General features: G+C 36.0%; 1 protein-coding gene across 2 annotated transcripts in view; it reads left to right on the top strand.

Moving 5' to 3' along the window:
- Positions 1–21,069, top strand: part of ANGPT1 (angiopoietin 1) — a 252,802-nt gene that overhangs the window by 216,027 nt on the left and 15,706 nt on the right. For both annotated transcript variants that reach the window (XM_034668475.1, XM_034668476.1), the window contains exon 7: positions 3,021–3,187. In XM_034668475.1, coding sequence (XP_034524366.1) covers positions 3,021–3,187 — 167 coding nt within the window. The remainder of the gene's footprint in view (positions 1–3,020; positions 3,188–21,069) is intronic.

The raw sequence follows: 21,069 nt of genomic DNA, 5'->3' as shown, positions 1-21,069 counted from the left end.
TTTTTTTAGTGATTTGCTTTTATTGAGCAAACCTAATGTTTGAATTAAGTTGTATCAAAAATAAAACAGAACAAAACAAATGGCTCTCTTTCCCACTAATATTTAACTTATTTACATAAAACTGTGAGTCTTATCATTACAATAACAGAACTGGTGTAAACGGTTTGGGGACCCAACACGTTGGACATTTAGTAAGTAACTCAGTTGGCAGAGACAGTAGTACAAATGTATTTAATGCATTTAGTATACTCTGGGCATCAATATATTTTAAAGAATATCAATGGAGAACACTGATTCACGTGTTAGTTTTGTGAAAGGGGAAGGCGGTTAAGAATACTTCTGTAAGGGCTTCTGAGTGGCTCCGTCGGTTGAGTGTCTGACTCTTGGTTTTGACTTAGGTCATGATCTCGGGGTCCTGGGATAGAGCCCTTCATTGGGCTCCATGCAGAGCGTGAAATTTGCTTGAGATTCTCTCCCTTGCCCTCTGCCCCACCCCTTGTTCTCTCTCTCTCTCTAAAGTAAAATAAATAAAATCNTTGAGCTATAGGGAGACGGTCTTCAGGGGAGCATATACCCAGTGCAATCTGAATGAAGGGTTTGAGTTAGTTAAAAACTAAGTTAAATTGGAGAATAACTTTAAAAGTGTGCTTACATACACTTATGCATTTCATTTTAACTTTAAGTATACAATTATATCTTTACTTACCCATTTTTTAAAGTGTTAGGCCAAAACCTGAAATTCTGGGTCAGTGGTTCTTTCTTAGAACTTTCCCATAATTAAATGCATCAAATTTCTACCTTCCGTTTTTTTTTTTAAACTAGAGCAAGTAAGACACACGCAAAGCATTGTAAGTTAAAATCCTCTAATGTTTTATTATTTTCCCAGTCTTTTAGAGATGCTGCAACAAACATAATTCAAAAGCATTTTTTTTAGTGATTTGCTTTTATTGAGCAAACCTAATGTTTGAATTAAGTTGTATCAAAAATAAAACAGAACAAAACAAATGGCTCTCTTTCCCACTAATATTTAACTTATTTACATAAAACTGTGAGTCTTATCATTACAATAACAGAACTGGTGTAAACGGTTTGGGGACCCAACACGTTGGACATTTAGTAAGTAACTCAGTTGGCAGAGACAGTAGTACAAATGTATTTAATGCATTTAGTATACTCTGGGCATCAATATATTTTAAAGAATATCAATGGAGAACACTGATTCACGTGTTAGGTTTGTGAAAGGGGAAGGCGGTTAAGAATACTTCTGTAAGGGCTTCTGAGTGGCTCCGTCGGTTGAGTGTCTGACTCTTGGTTTTGACTTAGGTCATGATCTCGGGGTCCTGGGATAGAGCCCTTCATTGGGCTCCATGCAGAGCGTGAAATTTGCTTGAGACTCTCTCCCTTGCCCTCTGCCCCACCCCTTGTTCTCTCTCTCTCTCTAAAGTAAAATAAATAAAATCTTTAAAAAAAATACTTCTACTGTAGTTATAATTCTATAAAGTTGATATACATTAAATTTAAAAAAACACACAGTTTCCAAATTCTATCATTTGTGTTGAGAAACAGAGGATTGCTGTGGTTATCTTGGTACCACCCTCATACTTCTTAATATGGATAAAGTAAAACCTTTGTAAAGGAATGCCTCAATTAACAATCAGCTTCCTTCTGAAACCTCAGAGTATCTCCTGAGACACTGGAGGTGTGCCTTCCAAATATTAACATACGCAGGGACAAATGGGGAGCTTGTTTGGATGTGATGGGGCCGGTTCTCAAATATTTTGATTCAGTGTGGAGCCGGGATTTTTTTTTCCAGCCAGAGCTCCAGTGATTATGATTCAGTGGGCACTTTAAAAAAACATCTCCCCGAGACTCAGCCAAATTACTTACGACAAGAATTATGTTTTAAGATTACTTCTCTGAATGTCATTATAAAGTGCCCTAGTATTTTCCTCCCTCCTTTCCTTCCTCCCTCCCTCCCTCCTTTCCTTCCTTCCTTCCAACGTCAGTGAAGCATAATGGAGTACCCAGTGTATACCAGCATCCCGCTAATCACAAATACAGCACAGCTTCTGTCCTCAAGGAGCTCACAGTTTGGTCAGTAAGACAAACGTGTAGTTCAAGAATTATATTCAACTTCAAGCATTACCAAAGAATACTTTTGGGGACTCAGAAACTGAATACCCAAATCTAGAATGCCAGAACTTTCTTAGGGTTCCTTATTTTCCTATTACTAACATAACCGACATTAAGAGCTGGCTTTCCTTTGGGGACCACTTTTTTTCCCCCACAAAGAAACAGTTTTTGAACACTTAACAACCATGATTGGGATTCCCCTGCAGAGAGCAAGAGCCATGTTAAGATTCAGGTGCAGAGCAGCCAGCGAGGTTCACTCACTAGCTCTTACGTGTCAACCTTCTGCCTCAAAACACAAATCCATGCCAGTAAAGCATTTAAATGACTCTAGTCCTGGATTTACAGGTTTACTTATTAATATTTAAAAATGAAAATATTGAAGTTAGAAAAGTCAAGGGTCTAGTAACATGTTTAAGTTATTATCTAAGCATAACTTGACTCCTAAATAATAGTAGTAATAGCAACAACAACAGAAACAATAGTTAAATAACTTCTCTGATAATACCCTGATAACATTCATTGAAAATGTTTAAATTGTGTTCAAAATATTCCATTAACTAGTATTTTAGAAACATTTTCAAAAGCAAGCTGTGACTGAGAAGTGTTTACTGGTCGAACCTATTAACCAGAATTATTTAATCCGAAATCCTCTTACCTACACATATTTGATTATCAACCTTTTACTGTAATAAGAATTCAACACAAGGGCCAATGGACGGGCATAGCAGAAAAGTATTGAGCCAATAATTGGAAAAAAATGTGTAAAAATGTGAAAAATGATCTTTACTGTTAAATAAGTTTTTATTAGTGTTTAGAACGTAGTTAATACTGAACCTGATAAGAGGTTTTCTCTGAAATAACAACCATATCTCTATCTCCTTTTTTAGGGTTTTGGAAATCCCTCTGGCGAATATTGGCTGGGGAACGAGTTTATTTTTGCCATAACCAGTCAGAGGCAGTACACACTAAGAATCGAGTTAATGGACTGGGAAGGAAACCGAGCCTATTCACAATATGACAGATTCCACATAGGAAACGAGAAGCAGAACTATAGGTGAGTCCTCCTTCCACGTGGGGCTCAGCTGCCTCGGGCCTTGCCACCTACGAGTTACAGTGGAAAAGTGCGAAGACAGAAATGAAGCAAGTTATGCTTCCAAATGAAAATTAGGTTGTCTAGGCCTATGGTACTGATACAAAAAACTCGGTAAAGACTTCTTAAAAGTGTTAAATTTCAGTTTTCACAGACGGGTTGTTTTGATGTTGGCTCAGATGCTAGGGGATGAGGAATTGAGTCCAGCACAATATTATTGTTGTTGTAGTTCTTGTTACTGTGATGAGATCCGTGCCATGAATTCATACGTACAAAATTGATGACAGAGAATTGACTCAAACTCAGTGGCTTGAAATAAGTACCCCTCTCTATCAAAAGATTTTCTACTTACACTTTATTTACCTTTCTTAAATTATTATTTTTCACATTATTTAAAAAATGACAAAGGAGAGGTAAAATGTTATGTTTTTGTATGACTTACATAAAAGATAAGGTGGGGCATAATTTAGAATTTTTTGGTAAATAATGTGAAGGTAAAAATAAATTCAAATAATGGCATCAGTATACACAACATCATTGTAGATGTACAAACGGACAAACTATACACTTTCCTATTAACATCTCTGATTCTTTTTTTTCAATGAGCAGCTTGTACCCTAGGATAAAAAAATTAAAAAATGGCTAAGGAAGTAATGTGGTATGGTAAATTCATTCTCCAAACCCTTATTGTATTACTCCTGTGTTCCAGGAACGCTACTAGGCACTGCTAATTTTGCAGTAGATGATGAGATCTCTAGTCTCCCAGACCTCACAGTCCAGCTTTGTAACTAACTAGGTCACTAAAGAGCTGGCTGGCGTTCCTTGAGAACAGGGAATATATTTCCATTACTTTTATATCACTACCCATTAATGCAATACTTGGCACAGAGCAGGTCCTTAATAATTGTGTGTGACTGAGTTTCATAATCAGTAAATTAATGTTGCAATGATTTCTAACTCTCCATATTGTGACTACTCTACATCAGTCTTGCAAACATGATTACGTGCATTAAAGCATTGGTACATAGCTTCAAGCAAAATGCAGTGACTGCAACCAAAGCCTTCTGCTGTTTTTCCAACCTGTGTGGTCATTTTGTAGCCCAACCGTTTCTGCTGCTTATATCTTTTTGAGACATACTATTCTTGCAGAGTTTGAATCTACAGCTTTTTCATGAACACATCTCATTTTAATGGATTATGCATGGGATTGGATCCTTGGAGACATAAGAATCATTTTCTTAATAGACAGTGATGATGTCACCAAACAGAGGGATGAGAAATGGATCTGAAGAGTTTTCATTGTCTCATGGGAGGGTGGTGAGGGTGTACATAATGGCAACTCAAGTAACCAAAGAAGAGACATTTATAAAATGCAATGGAGTGTAAGAAGAAATGTTTCCAAGGAGGTCAATATTTGGGGAGTTTTATAACAAGAGAAACCACTGTAAAACATCAGGGGTACTCTTATGTAAATGTTTTGACCTGAAACTTGAAACTATATGAAACTTGGCTAATGTCAGACAGCCTGACAATAGGACTAGCAAATAATTAGTCTAGTCTTTTTCTAGGCTCCTGAAAAATTTGCTTTGGTTCTTTTCCAAAATGTCTCTCAGTTCTTAGTAGGTGGATAGGTGTGTGTGTCTCTGCGTGTCTGTGTCTGGGTGTGTGCGCGCGTGCACATGTGCACACACGCGCATGGGTTTGTGAGGCAGGGGTGGTATTAAGACAAAGAGTGCATGGACAGGTTTAGGAAGATTGTCAGAATCCAAAGAAGGCTTCAGGGTGCATTTTGTGACTGTCAGTCTGGCATGTGCATGAGGAAGGAGCACTTACTTCCTCTTAGAATGCCCCATTGCCCACATTGAGCATTTCCCATGAGCATTTCCCATCCCTTCCCTGTATGATTCTGACCGTCTCCCATCTGATGCAGATCTATGATTGAAACGCAAGTCTTCCCGGATAAGAGTGAGCCTCACACTCTGGGATCCCCATTTTTCTTTTTTGAGAGAATTTTGAACCTTGAGACTCCATATTATAAATCCAGAAGGCACTTAATACTTTAATTCCAATTCTCTGGGTTGTCAAGAAAAGAAAGCTGAGGTCCAGAAATATGCAACATTGTTCCCAAAGAAAGAGAAAGACTTAAATATGGGATGTTTGACTCCTACCTAGTTTGTAGTTGTGTAATGCTACTGTAATAAAGATAGTCGCTCTGGCCCTTTCTCCGCCAGGACCCAGCAGAAAATAAGTCTGTAATCATCACCTTCTCATGCAGTTAAGTATAAGATTCATGTTGGCATCAAATGGGAAATTAGAACTCATTAAAACATAGCTCCTGTTCTGGTGAGAGCTTACTGAAAATAAGCACACTGTAAAATGGTCTTATTTACTCTTTCAAAGAAAATCAAACAGAAGCTTGAAAAGGGAGTATACTCTTGTGACTTCCCTCTCCACCTGTATCATCACTCACTCAAGCCAGGAACACCAAGCGTGGCCTGAGTTAGAGCCGCTTTTCAACCCCACTTTTTGTCTTCCTTCTGAGTTAGGAAGGAATGTCTTATTGTGATAATTCATTAAAAGCATTAGTACTAACATTTGTATAGTGTTTTATAATTTATGAGATGGTTTTTAACACTTTAGTCATTCAGTCTTCACAATGAATTTTTGAGGTAGGTATTACTAGACACATTTTAAATATAAAGAAACTGAGGCTTTGGTCAACTCACCTGCTCAAACTCAAGTAAATTTAAACTAAAAACAGAGCTATGAAATTCATGTTAGGTTTTAGGTTTTTGTTTTGTATTTTTAAATTTTCTAGATTTTTTCCTCTTCCAAATTAGATTCAGATGGTTTCTTGAGAGTTTTTTTTTTTTTATGAAAGTATTCTGTCTTAACAGAAATTTTATTTTGGAAATCCTTATAATAGCTGTGGTCATAATGTATAAATCTAATTTTAAAAAAATTTTTCTCATGCTCTGGACATGTACTGATAAAAGTAAGTGTTGTTGAATGGATAGATAAGCTTACAAATGTACATAGAATACACATATTTTCCTTTTATCCTCTAAGGAAACCCCAAATGATTTTCTCAGATAGAAAATAAAATCTATGGAACCCAGGAGAATATAAATAAGAAAAAAAATAATGTGAGAGTGTCATGATAAACACATCATGTAAAATAACACACAATTAAGTGAAATTATTAAATACTTCCTCTAGAGAGGTAGTATTATTCAGGTCCTCATCATCTAACACCCAAACTATTGTACAGCTTTCCTGCCTCCAATCTTGATGATCTCAAATATATCATCCACACTGTTGTTGGGATGGTTTTTCTAAAAGATAATCTGACTTTGGTCTCCGCCCTCATTCATATATTTCAATAATGTTCAAATATCTGTAGGTTGGGGTGCCTCCATGGCTCAGTAAGTTAAGCATCCAACTCTTGATTTTGGCTCAGGTCATGATCTCAGGGTTGAGATTGAGCCCTGCGTGGGTATGGAGACTGCTTAAGATTCTCTCTCTCCCTCTCCCTCTAGCCCTCCTCCCTGAATCACGTGCTCTCTCTTAAAAAAAAAAATCTATAGATTAGAGTCTGTCACTTAAAAGTATTTATGACCTGGCCCTACCTACTCGTTCAGCTATCACTAATATACTCTCCCACAACCTCGCCTAACCAGATACCCCCTCATTATGTTCTAGAAACTACTTGCAATTTCTCTAAACCTTCTGTATCTTTGTTTATGTTACATCTGTATTCCCACATATAAACTCAACTTTGGGTACATCTTTTTTTTTTTTTCTTTTTTGGATACATCTTCTTAATCTTTAATACTCTCCTTTATTCCAGAAGTTTTCCCCAATACCTATTACGGTTTGTGTTGTGATATGTGAACTCACCCGTAGTCTCCCTTCAGAACAATAGCCCTCCTTCTCTCACCTTCTGGGAATGTTGCTGGTTTACAGCTTGTAGCCAGGGTCTCCTGCCTGAGCATTTCCTGTGGCTGAAGAAAGTTACATCACCCAAGGCCATCCTTCCTTCCTGCAGACAGATTGCATCCAATGAGTCACTAAAGGAGTGTATAAAGGGCACTTTGCCCCAATTTGGGACAGTTCTGAAGGGCCAACCCAGGTCTAGAATTCCACTTGGGATTACCTGAGCTCTTTGCTGTAACTGTGTGTGAACCCATCCTCTCTCTGTTCAGTACTGATTTCTTCACTCTGCTGTGGGGATTGATCCTGAGAGCCCTCCCCTATAAATCTCCCTACACTGATTTCCCAGAGAAATGCATCACCCTCACTCTCAGTCCAGTTTGGATGTTTTGTGCTCCTCTAGATCCATAACAGTCTGTGGATAACTATCCAGTATTCACATTCTATTAGAAGTCATTAATAAGTATTTATTAAATAACTGTGTTTTGCCCTTTTCTACTATTTCTAAGCTTCTCAAGTATATGAACCATTTTTATCAAAACTCAAGATATATACCAAAGTTAGCCAAAATATTAAGTAATAGTTAATAGCTAATATTCAGTGCGCACATGTATGCACCAGATACCTTGCTTTCACATGAGAAAACAGGCATGGTACAAGGTCACGGGTACTAAAATGAGTAGAAGTTATTTGAGCTTTGATCTCATAATTCCCCGTCATATGACCATCCCTCAATAAGGGGAAATCCAGAAGTTACTTTCTAGAATTAAATAGACTCAAAGCACATATTCTAACAGATAATTTGTTTCTTCTGATCCTATTTCTGTCTTTAATAATTTGAATGTCTGTGGGCATTATCTTATCTCTCTTGTTCTCAATTTTCTGTCCTATAAGTTATTTGTAAAGTTCCTTATAGCTCAGAAATTATTTTCTAGAATAGGATTACCTTTATGTATACACTCCTTTTAATTTTATGCCCCTTTGTTTCTTTGATAAATGATTAAATTTTGATTTCTCTAATAAATACTTCAGGAAGAGGAAATATCAGTCTCCTGGGAACATCAGTTTGGGGTTTACAGTGACCTTTTACTTCTCAATGAAACTTTGCTGGTCCCAATACTCAGAGTTAAAAAGCAAATATACAAGCACCACCACTTCAACAAATGCTTTAAAAATAACAGATTAATTGTGGGTTTGGGGAGATGCTATGATCTACTGGAAGTGCTTTGGAATAGGAATCTGAAGATGTGGAAGCTATTAAATAGTAAAGTGTGTCTTCAATATCCATAAAACCAAGTTGGTTGTATCAGTGTTCAGAAAAACAGAGCCAAGATCAGCATTACGGAAATAAGAGATTTGTTATACAGATTACACTTGACACAACTGTGAGATGAGCTGAGGAAGTAAAGATCTGGAAGGTGAAGGAGGAAAAAAAAAAAGTTCAGTAACATAAATGCTTGAAGCCCAGCATGGCAGTAGACCAGTTGGAGCTTCCAGGGAAATCCAAGAAACCAAGCATGTCCAGCCACCAGAGGATGACCACAAAGTGGGGGACCTAAGGAAAGATGTTACTTCAGTGTAGCTATGTTACCAATCAAGCATCCGGTGGTGAGTCTGGAGCCATTGACAGCATGGGAAGGCAAGCTGGATGCAGAGTGGAAAAGGACAAGCTGGGAACTGCCAGGCATCTTTGCCATGTATACTGATGGTCTGAGTCAGGCCACTGCTTCACTTCCACCTTCCAGATCTCACACAAAGTCCTCTTTTGACCAACTCTAACTTGGAACCATACAAGGAAGGAAATTCTGGGCAACATAGTTCCAGATTTACCAAGTTGACAGTAGCACAACCTAGCTATACCTTGGGTAATTCACCTATTACTTTTATACCTCAGTTTTCTCATCTTTAAGTGGGAATAATGCTCTGTCTTCTATCATCCTCACCATTTAGTTATAAGGATCCAATCAGAAAGAGTATGTAAGCATACTTTGTATTGGACAAATTTAAATACCATGCAACTATGAAAAATATTTACATATTTTTAATTCAATTTTCATCACACCCAAGAAATTTTTTACTGGTTTCAATAAAACTTTTTAATTATATTTCTGTATCGAAATCTATACCCCATTGTCCCAGAAGTGTTTTACTGATTGGTATTTTTGTCTGTTTTTTAATTTGGCTTCAGTTTCACTCATTTAATCTGTCATCTCTTTAGTCACCTTTTACCTAGAATAGTCTACCACATACCTATCATAAATATTTTTAAACAATCCAGGTCAATTTTCCTCAAAAATGTCCCTTTCTCGATCTTATTATTCCTTCCTGATGAGATTCAAATTAAATCTTTTTGACAAGAACACTGTATAAATGGTATTGTACTTGCCATTTTATCACATCTAAAGGCACAAAGGGTCAATTTGTCCCATTATTGGTTGGGCTAAGTTTCATTCACTTAAGGTTTTGTTTTTGTTTTTGCAATGGAATATGTATTCTTGTAAAGAAAATTCTACAAAATATCATAATGTATAAAACCTATAAAGCTTATCTATTTTGGTTGAGGTGGTTGTGGGGACCTACTATAATATCTCTTTGTCCCTTTCCTTGCTAGCACCTCAGACGTTTGTAGATCATAGTTTTAAAAAAGTTTATTGTATTATTATAGCTAAACAAATAGATTTTACCGATTTGAGAAAATTTAGTTGTACTACTTTAAAGTATAAAAATAAAAATAAAAATAAATTTAAAAATTTTCAGCCTCATTGGAAAGGCATAGTTTATTGACTGAACATGTTTTATTAGATAGGGAATTTTGCATGTTAATTTTTTTATTTTTTTCCTTTTTGCATGTTAATTTTTTTCTATTCTTGGTTATACTTTGTTCCCTAAAGTTAATTCCTTTATTTTTTTATGGTATCAACTAGATTAGCAAATTCTTTATCACAGGTAGTATAATGACAAGCTTAAAGGTAGTCCCTCTTTGAAGCAACAAAAAATCTCTGTTTGTAAAGTGTGAATGATAATGTTTAACTATTTATAATGTACATCTTATCATTATCATCTTACTACAATATTGATGCACAGTTTAGGAATATTCTTCATATTTTATTATCTCCATATTTTTTGTTCGGGATGAATGATATTTTCAGGGTAAAACTGACTATGGCTATGTTAAAGCTTTGTTCTGGAAGAGATTCCACATGAAGACATGAATGGAATGTTTGAACCAAAATTAAAAAAAAAAACTTGAAAATAATTTAGCCATTAAATATCTTTTTACACAAAATTTACTTTTGGCCAACATCGTTATTGGGAAAGAGTTTGATGTAATGGGTAAAACCTTGTATTGGGCAACAAGGGCCATGAATCCTAGGCTTTGTTCTGTAATTATTTTCTGAATGACCTTGGACAAGTTATTTCACTTTTCCAAGTCTTAGGTCCTCAGAAGTAAAATGAGAAAGTAAGGATGAACTCTTTCCAATTCCAAATTTTTTTATTTGTTTTCTTAATCATTAAAGTATTCCCATGTTATGTATGCATTTCAAGGACAAAGCAAATTAGTGTAGATTGAAAAGAATTCTCTCGAGTCTCCCACATAAATTTAAGCCCTGCATTTTTGTAGGTATTGCACAACTTGTTTTACTCTTTTTAGTGAAATGTTTTTCATTTCTCTGATCCTCTGGGCTACATGGTCCTAGCTAGAACCAGTAGCAGATGTGTTGAAATACTAAGAGAAAAGTTATTTTTTATAACAGTTCTGGACTGATCAAGGCAGAAAAAAAATACATAGGGAATCACCTGGCAGTTTCTACCCTCTTGAATTTTTAGCCTAGATTGCAAACTCAAGGTTTTAAGTAGTTTTTTTTTTTTGTATTTTCAAATAATTTCTCCAATGTGAGAGTTATATTGCCTTATTTAGACTATGATTTTTGTTGAGTCCTTTAGTTTTTTGATTGTTGTTTGGATGAGATTCATCACCCTGATCTATTCAACTCCAAGCTCTTCTGTTTCTTTTTCTTTACCTGCAAATGATATGCAAGAATTTCTATATTACATGATGCCAAGCAAATGAAATAAAATATTAATAAAATAGACAGATAACATACCTTGTTCCCTAGGCCAACTGATCTTGGAAAAGGATACTATGTTGTCACTGATAAGTAGTCTGTGGGCTACAAGAGCTAGTTTCTCTGCCTACAATTTTGATAACTGCCACTAGGTGACGGTAAACCTTGATTTTATAGAAGTCATCTTGGATGAGTTCCAAGCCCTTGGATGAGGGCTTAATGAAAATGACAAGATTTAGTTAATTATACTTTTTGAGTAGGAATTTCAAAATTGTCACAATGACAATATAAAATATTTATTACCCTCTAATTTATACAATAGTTTTTCTCTCTAGATAATTTATTTCTTTTACAAGAGACTTCACCCATTTCAACCATAGACGTCTTAAAAACCATTTTAAATAATTATGACAAGTACCGATAAGTATCAACATTAAATGCATCAACTACAAATCCCATGTTAGTAGTAGCATCATTACATTCAACTTTGATATTAAATAAAATATTTAACCAAATATTTAAAATATTTGCAAAGTGCTTAGATATGCCTTTTGGTGCTAACATCACAAATACCAGTGTTGATGCTGATCTGCTTTATTCTAGTGAAAGAATCAAAAGTACTTTTTTCTTATGTGGCTCAGTTAGGAGTTCAGCTAAACAACTGTATAATGATTTTAGCTTTATTCATTTTTAGGCTGTCAATGAAAAACAGCTTCCTTTCCCTTGGATACCCTTATAAGCAATGGTAGAGAGAATTTTCTAACTATGAAGATCAGAAGCCATTATAAAAAATTTGGAGGTCACATTGTTATAAAATAATTATTTTAATGAACTCTGCTTTAAAATAATAGACGCGATTAGGGGCGCCTCGGTGGCACAGCGGTTAAGCGCCTGCCTTCGGCTCAGGGCGTGATCCCGGCGTTGTGGGATGGAGCCCCACATCAGGCTCTTCTGCTGTGAGCCTGCTTCTTCCTCTCCCACTCCCCCTGCTTGTGTTCCCTCTCTGGCTGGCTGTCTCTATCTCTGTCGAATAAATAAATAAAAAATCTTTAAAAAAAATAGATGTGATTAAAGATCCAATGAATAGTTTGTACCTATTTATAACCTTATTCTTAAAGTACACCTTGTGTTCTTAGCAGAAGAATTACATCTGAATGTTGTATGCCTCTTTGACATCTCCTAATTTAGAAGATAAGCTGATTATAAGAAATGTTAAGTCAGTATTTCCTTAGCTTGTTAAAAAAGCAACAATTTTAGGGGTGCCTAGGTGGCTCAGTCAGAAGCATCTGACTCTTGTTTTTAGCTCAGGTCAGGATCTCAGGGCCCTGAGATGGCACCCTGCATAAGGATCCGTGCTCAGCACAGAGTCTGTTTGGGATTGTCTCTACCTTTCCCTCTGCCCCTCCCACTGCGTGCTCGCCCTCTTGCTCGCTCTCTTAAATAAATAAATAATACATAAATAAATAAAATCTTTTGAAAAACTCAAATACAATAATTTTCAACATGCAGTTGTCTAATATCCATAATTATTTTATTTCTTAACTAGATATAGTTTTGCTTTAACCTTCATAACTTCACTAAAACTACGCTCTTAAAAGTTGTTATGATTTTTTGAAATCAGGGTCTGCATTCGTTTGTTTGTCCAGCCAGCTAGCCATCAAACATTTATCATGTTGCTAATATTTCCCCAATACTATTCAGTTGTTTCCAAACTTCAGTGTGCATACAGTCAGCTAGGGTGTTTGTTTAAAGTGCAGATTTCTGGGTTCCATATCCAGAGATGCTGATCTTAGGATAGGATCTAGATCTTAGTTCTACCAACTACACCCACGTGATGTTGATGCAGAACTAACACTTTCATGACTCTGAAAGGAGCCATGCGTTCTGGTTTTGTGGTGCTAATAGTTTAGATAGAAGACAGAAGAAAACATGATATAGTTGCCTTAAAACAAAAATTGCAGTTTTGGTATGTTTTAGCATGTCTTTTTTTTTTTTTAATCAAAGAATTGTGGACCTTTTAAAAAAATTGATGGCGCTATGGATCCTCTCCCCAGAATAACTGAAAAAAACTAAATTTTGCTTATATTTCTGTGTGATTCAGCTCCACACTCAAAGTCTTTGGGTAAGAACACTTGGAATTAGGCTCTAGGTGGACAGTAAAGAAAAGTGGTCTGTTCAGCTGGAGTTGAAGACGGATAGGATACATTGGAGAAGATTGAAGGGGACCAGGAAAGGCTTCATAGGGGAAATCCTTGGGGATTTATGAAATATGACGAGGTGGTCATGAGGCGAGTATGGAGGATGATGGCAGAAGGAGAAGGGTCTTGAGATTCTAGCCAGAGGAGCAATGTGGACAAAGACCCAGAAGTGGAAGTAGGAAGTGCCTTATTAGACAATAGCAAGTAAATTGTATGTGGGAGTTCACTGTGCTATAGAAAACGGAGGGCCATGTTCCATGATAAGGAGCTTGGATGCTGTCTTACACAAATTTTGAAGAGAAATAAGCACACTGATGATTTTGGTCAACAGAAGAATCTGCTTATGCACACTAGAGCCTTATTTGCAGAACTTATAGCAACACATTATCCAAGTACAACAAGAGAAAGTATTTCCTTTTTGCAAAAAAAAAAAAACCTCAGACAATGCCTCTCAATGGTTTTCAACATTCTACTCACCCTTTCCCCTCTCTCTGTCTTCCCCTAGGGGATGTTGGAAAGAAAGTTTCTTGCTGCTCTTTAAACAGATATTAAAATGAGAACAAACCTACCTCCCTTGAACTTGCTTATTCTAAAAAATCACAAATTTCAATCACAAGTTTAACAAGGTCTGACTTAATTTTTGGTAAAATAGCAAACCCATAAACTCTCTAAGATGGCCATAGGCCTGGTCTTTTAGGCACAAGAATGGTGTCCAGTCAGTGAGCCACTCACTTGGAGCTGACTGTCAGCCACACGTGACACCAAGGGAATTGAAATATGTTTAAGGAACTGTTGTATTTTTTACAGAGATCTTGGTGCCATGTAATTCATTTTGGCACTCATTTTTTTTATGTATTTTTAGAAAAGGGGAGGAATACTGGAAGACTTCGTTTAGAACTAAAACTAGAGAATTAGTACAGTATGTATTTCTAAACTTTGGAAAGTATGGTTTCATTGTCATAGATCATGAAAATTATTTTGACATTTACAGAATAGAGTGTACTCTCAGTGCTGTGCAAAAGCACAGAAATAACAGTATGTGAATTCTGTTTTCTTTAGAGGAAGAATTTCTCATTAGTTTTGAACACACATGCTACTGAGAAACACTGAAAACTGTATTTTACTTGAGTTTGAAACAGGGATAGCTGGTAGCAATGTTTCCAGTGTCAACCACTTGATACCTGGGTGGTTGATAAACTCAATTTTACAAAGGCCTACATTATATTAATATTTCTAAATCAAGGGAGAGACATTAAAATGTATATGGTCAAAACAGATGGAAAATTACCATGTAATTTATGCATGTTAATGAAAATCAATACATAAAACAATCAGAATCAGAGAATAAATAAAACTGGATTTTCTGAAGTTTCTCATTATTTGAACTGAGTTTCTGTAACTGGAAATTTATCTTTCTTAATCAGCACAGATTCCCTTGACCATCAATATCTCAAGCATTTTTCACACTTGCACATCGTCCACTAAACATGTTCAACAATGAATAACATATCTACCTCAGGGCATCTGGGGCTTAAAAAGCAAGTAAGGTAATGCACTCCTTCTTAGCATAATAGCTAGTCTAATATACAGAAGTTCTGCTGATTCCTTAATGATCCAATGCCATCTGAAAACAAATGACACCAATTCAGGAAGATTGAACGTGATGAAGAAACTTTTGGGGAGGAAGGATGGGAATTACAGGATGAGTTGCCTTGGATGATCTTTTCAAGGATTTTTCCCAGTATCAATTATGACTAAAGAAAGGGAAAAAAGATCACATGCTGTATTCAGCCAATAAAGTACCCTATTACATGGCAAGAGAAACATAGGATTCTCAAAAGACTGGAATTTTAATTTATAAAGAATAAACATTTGAACTAAAGGATCATTATTCAGGTATCTGTGTTCAAAATAATGTAGACTTTCCTGATTTCAAATCAGAAACTAAATGTCCACGGGGTTTGAATTATAAAACGTAATTATAGAGTTAAAATGGCACTACATATAAGCCGTCTCTTGAAATGAGTAAAACTTAAATTCTAAACAATTTTAACTCTTAGTTCATAGTTGACTCAAATATTTATTGAATACCTGTTATGTATATTTTATGGAGTTTACAAAGATGACTGAGATATGAATACTTATTAGGAGTTGACAATATGGTAAGGAAGGAAAAGCACATGTATAAATAATAATAAGGAAAAGCACATATATAAATAATAATAGGCAAACTGATATGTGCCACAAGAGAAGCAATTTATCTGTGCAATGACAAGTTAGAGGAGAAAGAAGAAAGGAGGCTCCCTGTGTAACATTTGGGCTTGTCTTGAAGGATGGTTCACTTTGGACTTGTGAAAATAGGGAGAAAGGGACCAAATCAGTAAAGCTCTGTTCATTTAAAAGAACAAAATACATTCGGACAATCCTGAACTAGAGAGAACAAAATGTTTGCATCAAAGATGTTATTCTGAAAAAAAAATAGAAAATATTATTTAGCTAGATATAATTTTACTATATTAGCAAAGTCCAATATAGGACTCAAGGGTCCCCTTGTGCTAAGATAAATTTATATTCTTTCCTTTATCTCAAGGCTTCCAGTCTTAGTAGCTTCCACCAGAACTCTGCATACTTAACAAATAGGGCATTTTAAACATAAAGAATTTCAACTTCAAATAATAATACAATAAAAGGACTAAAATCTATCTTAAATGTTCAGTATCCAAATAAGTTCATTGCCTTCCTTTTTAGTTGACATTCGCAGAACATTTGAATGACTGATGGAAACACTTTTCTTTCTTTTTTTTTTTTATGTTAGATAACCTCAAAACTTAATGTGGTATGGATTTCACAACACCTTTATTGAAAATATCCTCTTTGTCCCTCTTCAAAAGTCCATGTTCTCCACAGCCTCCAAAGCTAATCTCTTCCACCAAATTTTTTGAGCAGTTTAGAATCTCCTGAGTTTTTCTCTTACCCTCTTTCCAACAATAACTAATTATTGTATATTTCCCAATGCTGCCTTTATAGCACCTAACAAATGCTTAATCTTACTAAAAGTCTAAAACACTCTTTTCTCTATATGTGGTTTGACAAGAGAAAATTGTCTTTATTTTCAGCAGAAGATGCCACCTGTATGATTTAAACTCAGTTGTAAAAGACATGTTCTGCTGGCACTCTTTGCTAATGGTGCCCAGCTCTTCTGGTAAAGAAGGGAGGGTGGTTTAGAGCAGAGTCCACCCTGGAGCAGCAGCAACCAAGAGACAGCCGTGTGGGGAAACTGTCAGATTGAGTCATTGCTACCAGGCTTTGAAAGAAAACCATGGGGGTCATTTTGTATTTTCTTCAAGTGATTGTGAGAAAGACAAACTAGTTCCATATGGTGGCAGGGAGAGAGCTCAGAGCCAGAATGGAAATCTGTTGCATGAGATCTCCTCGGCTTGTCAGTCTGAAAGACCTTAAAGTTCAGATATCTGAGAGTCTTTCTACTGTTTAAAAGAGCCAAGGCCAAACTTCAATTTGTCATATATACAACTCCCACTGCCTTCAGTAATGAAAGAGACTCTTGCTTCCCTGAATGCAGTAAAAATGTAAAAATGATGAGAAGTATGGCAGTCCCTTAAGTAGACAAAATTAGTGAAAAACCAGACTCATGACCTTGGACTGCCTATTTTAAATAAGTTACAGAATCACTTGTGATGATTCATAGGTGTATTTTGAAGCCTATTCTTTCATAATAGAACTCAGGATTGTCCTACATTTACTAAGAAATATGATTTAGCCTGTCTGGTTATATAAATTTCTATAAGTGAAAGAAAAGGCATAACTATATTTTCATTGAGGATGACTAGGGAATCATGACCAATTTCAACATGCACTTATCTGTTTCATTTTTCCTAAAGAAGCTAATTGAAAAAATTGTAATGGCTGACATTCTTTACAGCCAATGACCAAATCGTGCTAAGAAATGTGGGGTTTTTATCCTCATTAATTAGGAAAAATGGGTTTAAAAGGACAAATATTGTGATTTTACTTTGTGGCTGCCTTTTTGATCACATCTTCTTTGGAGTTTTGTCTTATTTGGGGTTTTTTGTTTGTTTGTTTTTTTCTTTTCTTCTTCTTTTTTTAATCTTCCATATTTCTGTCCCTAAGCCAAATACTTTACTCTGGAATAACGTTTGGTTTTTATCTCCTAACACATCATCCTTCATGCAAGCCACATCTATACTGGCTAAACACAAGAAATAGATGTCCAGGATTCCCATGGTGTTATTTTGGGGGAGTATCCTCTCTAATGACTCACACTTCAAGTTTCCTTTCACCATATTCGGAATGCAAGGCCAACTTTCACCCTTCTGTATGTTGACTTTTCTTTTGTAACGTGAAGTTTCATTAGCAAAATAGAGAAAGCCATAGATAATTAATTAAAATAAAGACATTAAAAATTAGCCAGAACCACTGTTTAAAAGAACCACCTATATATTCCATTTGAGCCTCAATTCAAATAAATTTTCTTATCTAATTAGACAAAATACTTGACATTAGTGAATGGCCAGCTTTTAGTTTGCCTTTATCAAATAGCCAGCTAGAATTGTTGACTTTGGGTCAATAATTGCTACTCTGTACTAGCTAAATAGCTCCTAAGAAAGAATGAGCCCCTTAACTGTTCAGATGACCTATCCTTGACTACACAGTTGTTCCCAAAATCCCTGTGGGATTCCACAGAAGCATAGTTGTCCTCATTTGTAAATTTCTTAAAATAGTGGGGAGAAAAATTATTTTTTGTGAAACACCATCTCTGTTTCCCAGTGTAAGAAAATGACTGTCCATGGGTGCCTCTTCCCTAGAAGTGCACAATCAGTTTCCCTGTGACACACTAAAGATATAGACTTAGGAGAGAAGAGTACTACTGTATGTAAATTATAAGTTCGACTCAGTCTTGTACAGTGAAAGTCCTCTAAATATTGGTCTGTTCTACTTTTATTTCTTTGTCATTGAGATATAAATAACATATAACATTATGTTAGTTTCAGGTGTACAACACAGTGGTTTAATATATGTATATGTTGCACAGTGGGCCATCCAGGAACGGGGACAGCGCGTGCATATATACAGTGAAATGAGAGTGTGTTGCTTTGAAGGAACAAGTAATTGATAAGTGTTATATACATGACAGGAAATAAGTGATGAGAGGTGTGAGGTTTTGGGTGGTGTGGGAAAAAGTAGAGGAGGACAAGATCTTCAAAGTCCTTGTAAACCACAATAAGGAATTTGGGCTTTATCTCTCATGTGTTGGGAGCACAACTGAGGGATTTTAACCAGAGTAGAGGAATAATGAAATACAGGTTTTTGAATGAGCCACTTGGAGCATGGATTTTAGGGCAAGGGGAAGGAGTAAAACTCAAGGCAGCGAGACCGGTTGTTAGGCTTCTGTAATAATCCAGAGAAGAGCTGCCAGAACTAGAAGACTGACCTTCTAATGTTGATTAAAAGAATCTAGAAAAGTGTCTCTTTTTACTTACAGACTCTAACATATAGCAATAATGAAGTTCGTAGAGGTAAAGGTCAGGAAAAGACATTGTTGATGTTTATGCTACACTTCTTTCTACACACTTGCATACATACTTAGAGATATATGAAGGCATCCTTAAACAATTGATGGTATAGTCATACAATAGCTTCCAAATGATGTTGGATAAGAATAAGAAATGGCATGAAAAAAAAGGTCAAACAATTATGTATGGAAAGCATGGTGTAAAGAAATCTGTAGAGTATGATTTTATTTTCATTTGTATTTATGCATGAAGACAAACTATTTTGAAAGATGCAAAATTAATGTAAGTGATTACCTCTGAAGAGATAGATATGATAGGCCCGCGGGCAAATTTATGTCCATTGTTCAAAGTTTTTATAAGAATATGATCAGATTTTACATACATACTTAAAAATAGGTAATATTGGATAATATTTTCAATTCGGAGGGGGGAAAAAAGACAAGACTAAAAGCATATAAACCATAATGTCAAGAGTAGTTATGTTCAGGGGCGCCTGGGTGGCACAGCGGTTGGGCGTCTGCCTTCAGCTCAGGGCGTGATCCCGGCGTTATGGGATCGAGTCCCACGTCGGGCTTCTCTGCTGTGAGCCTGTTTCTTCCTCTCCCACTCCCCCTGCTTGTGTTCCCTCTCTCGCTGGCTGTCTCTATCTCTGTTCAAATAAATAAATAAAATCTTTAAAAAAAAAAAAAAGAGTAGTTATGTTCAGAGATGAGATTTGGGTTGCTTTTTATTTTCTTCTTTTTGCTTTTCTCTACTTCCTAAATTTATATTCTGCATTCCAATTGCCATGGTAACACAGAGAAACCATTGTAAACCATGTGGCTTAAACTATAAGCCTCTTATGAAAGGATAAAAGCATGAAATATATCCAGCACATAGCAGTCACTCACTTAATATCAACTGAACATTTTTGCTGAATTACCTGCAAATGAAGGTGTAGAAAACATTGTGTTCTTGAATCTCTTTCCCCATCAGCGAGCTTAAAGCTACTATAGGGATAATGGTATTGACTTACCTTTTGAAAAAAAGAAGGAAAGTCATCACAAATCATAGAGAAGCCAAGAATCAGAGCTGGAATTAGTATGGCCCATCCAAGAGCACCTGTGGGTAAACTCACCCAGTCCCAGTGGAGCAGGAGATTTCAAGCCTGCAGAGTCACAGCTATTTAATTTTGGAATCGTTCATCTTCTTTCCCAACTGATTCTGTGTTCACCAAACAAGCAACTTTCCAATTATAATTTGGCTTTCTGTGTGAAACTCTAAGATCATGAGCCTGGACCCCACAATGTCCCAGTTTTGACTGTAAATGGAGAATTGACAAGAAGTCTCCCTTAGCTTTGTGAGTGTGTGTCTATCTCTGAAAAGCTGAGAAAGTGATCAAATCTGGAAGGTTGTAAATTCACCCAGGTAACTTTTCTCAGGCTCCCATTGGTGACCTTTCATCTTTCTTTCCCCTGATGAAACCCACCGACACCTGGGCTGCCTGCAACCCGAAATGTAAATCCAGACTTAAAAAATTCTAGAATTCTCTATCACCAGTGACTTTCAGCCTGCCTCTCAGAGTTTTAAAATACAAACTTGTGTATGATAATTTAGCTTTAGAAGCTTCCTTCAACTTACTGTTAACCACAGGTTCTATTAATCATTGAAAACAACAAAACATGAGTAGGGCTTAATTGTATATTTTGCTGTAACTCAAAAATCTCTGCAGAATATCTGTAAAATGTTTTAGCACAAGCATACAATAGTACTGTTATTTGCTAAAACTTGTATCAACTTTGCAAAATAATAGGGGGACCTTTACATATACTTAGGTGCAAACACAAGTCAGATATATACGTGAAAAAATGAAAATTCAAATACTAATTGACCTGTATTATTTCTGTTTAATAATAATGTAAAATTTGTTCAGAGCTGGCCCAGGTCCTAGTAGTGTCTCCTCATACAGAGATATTAACTATTTTGTGGGTGGATAAGATTCATAAATAAGACTCAGGTACAGAAGTGGTAATATACATGGATATGAAAGGAATATTGCTAGATTATTTTGATGAATGAGAAAAGACAAACCATGTTAGGTAGAATTAGAAAGAAGG

This window comes from Ailuropoda melanoleuca, chromosome 9 (assembly GCF_002007445.2).
Source record: "Ailuropoda melanoleuca isolate Jingjing chromosome 9, ASM200744v2, whole genome shotgun sequence".
Classification (NCBI taxonomy): Eukaryota; Metazoa; Chordata; class Mammalia; order Carnivora; family Ursidae; genus Ailuropoda; species Ailuropoda melanoleuca.
The sequence above is the reverse complement of the archived record's forward strand: the minus strand, read 5'-3'. Positions and strand labels throughout refer to the sequence as shown.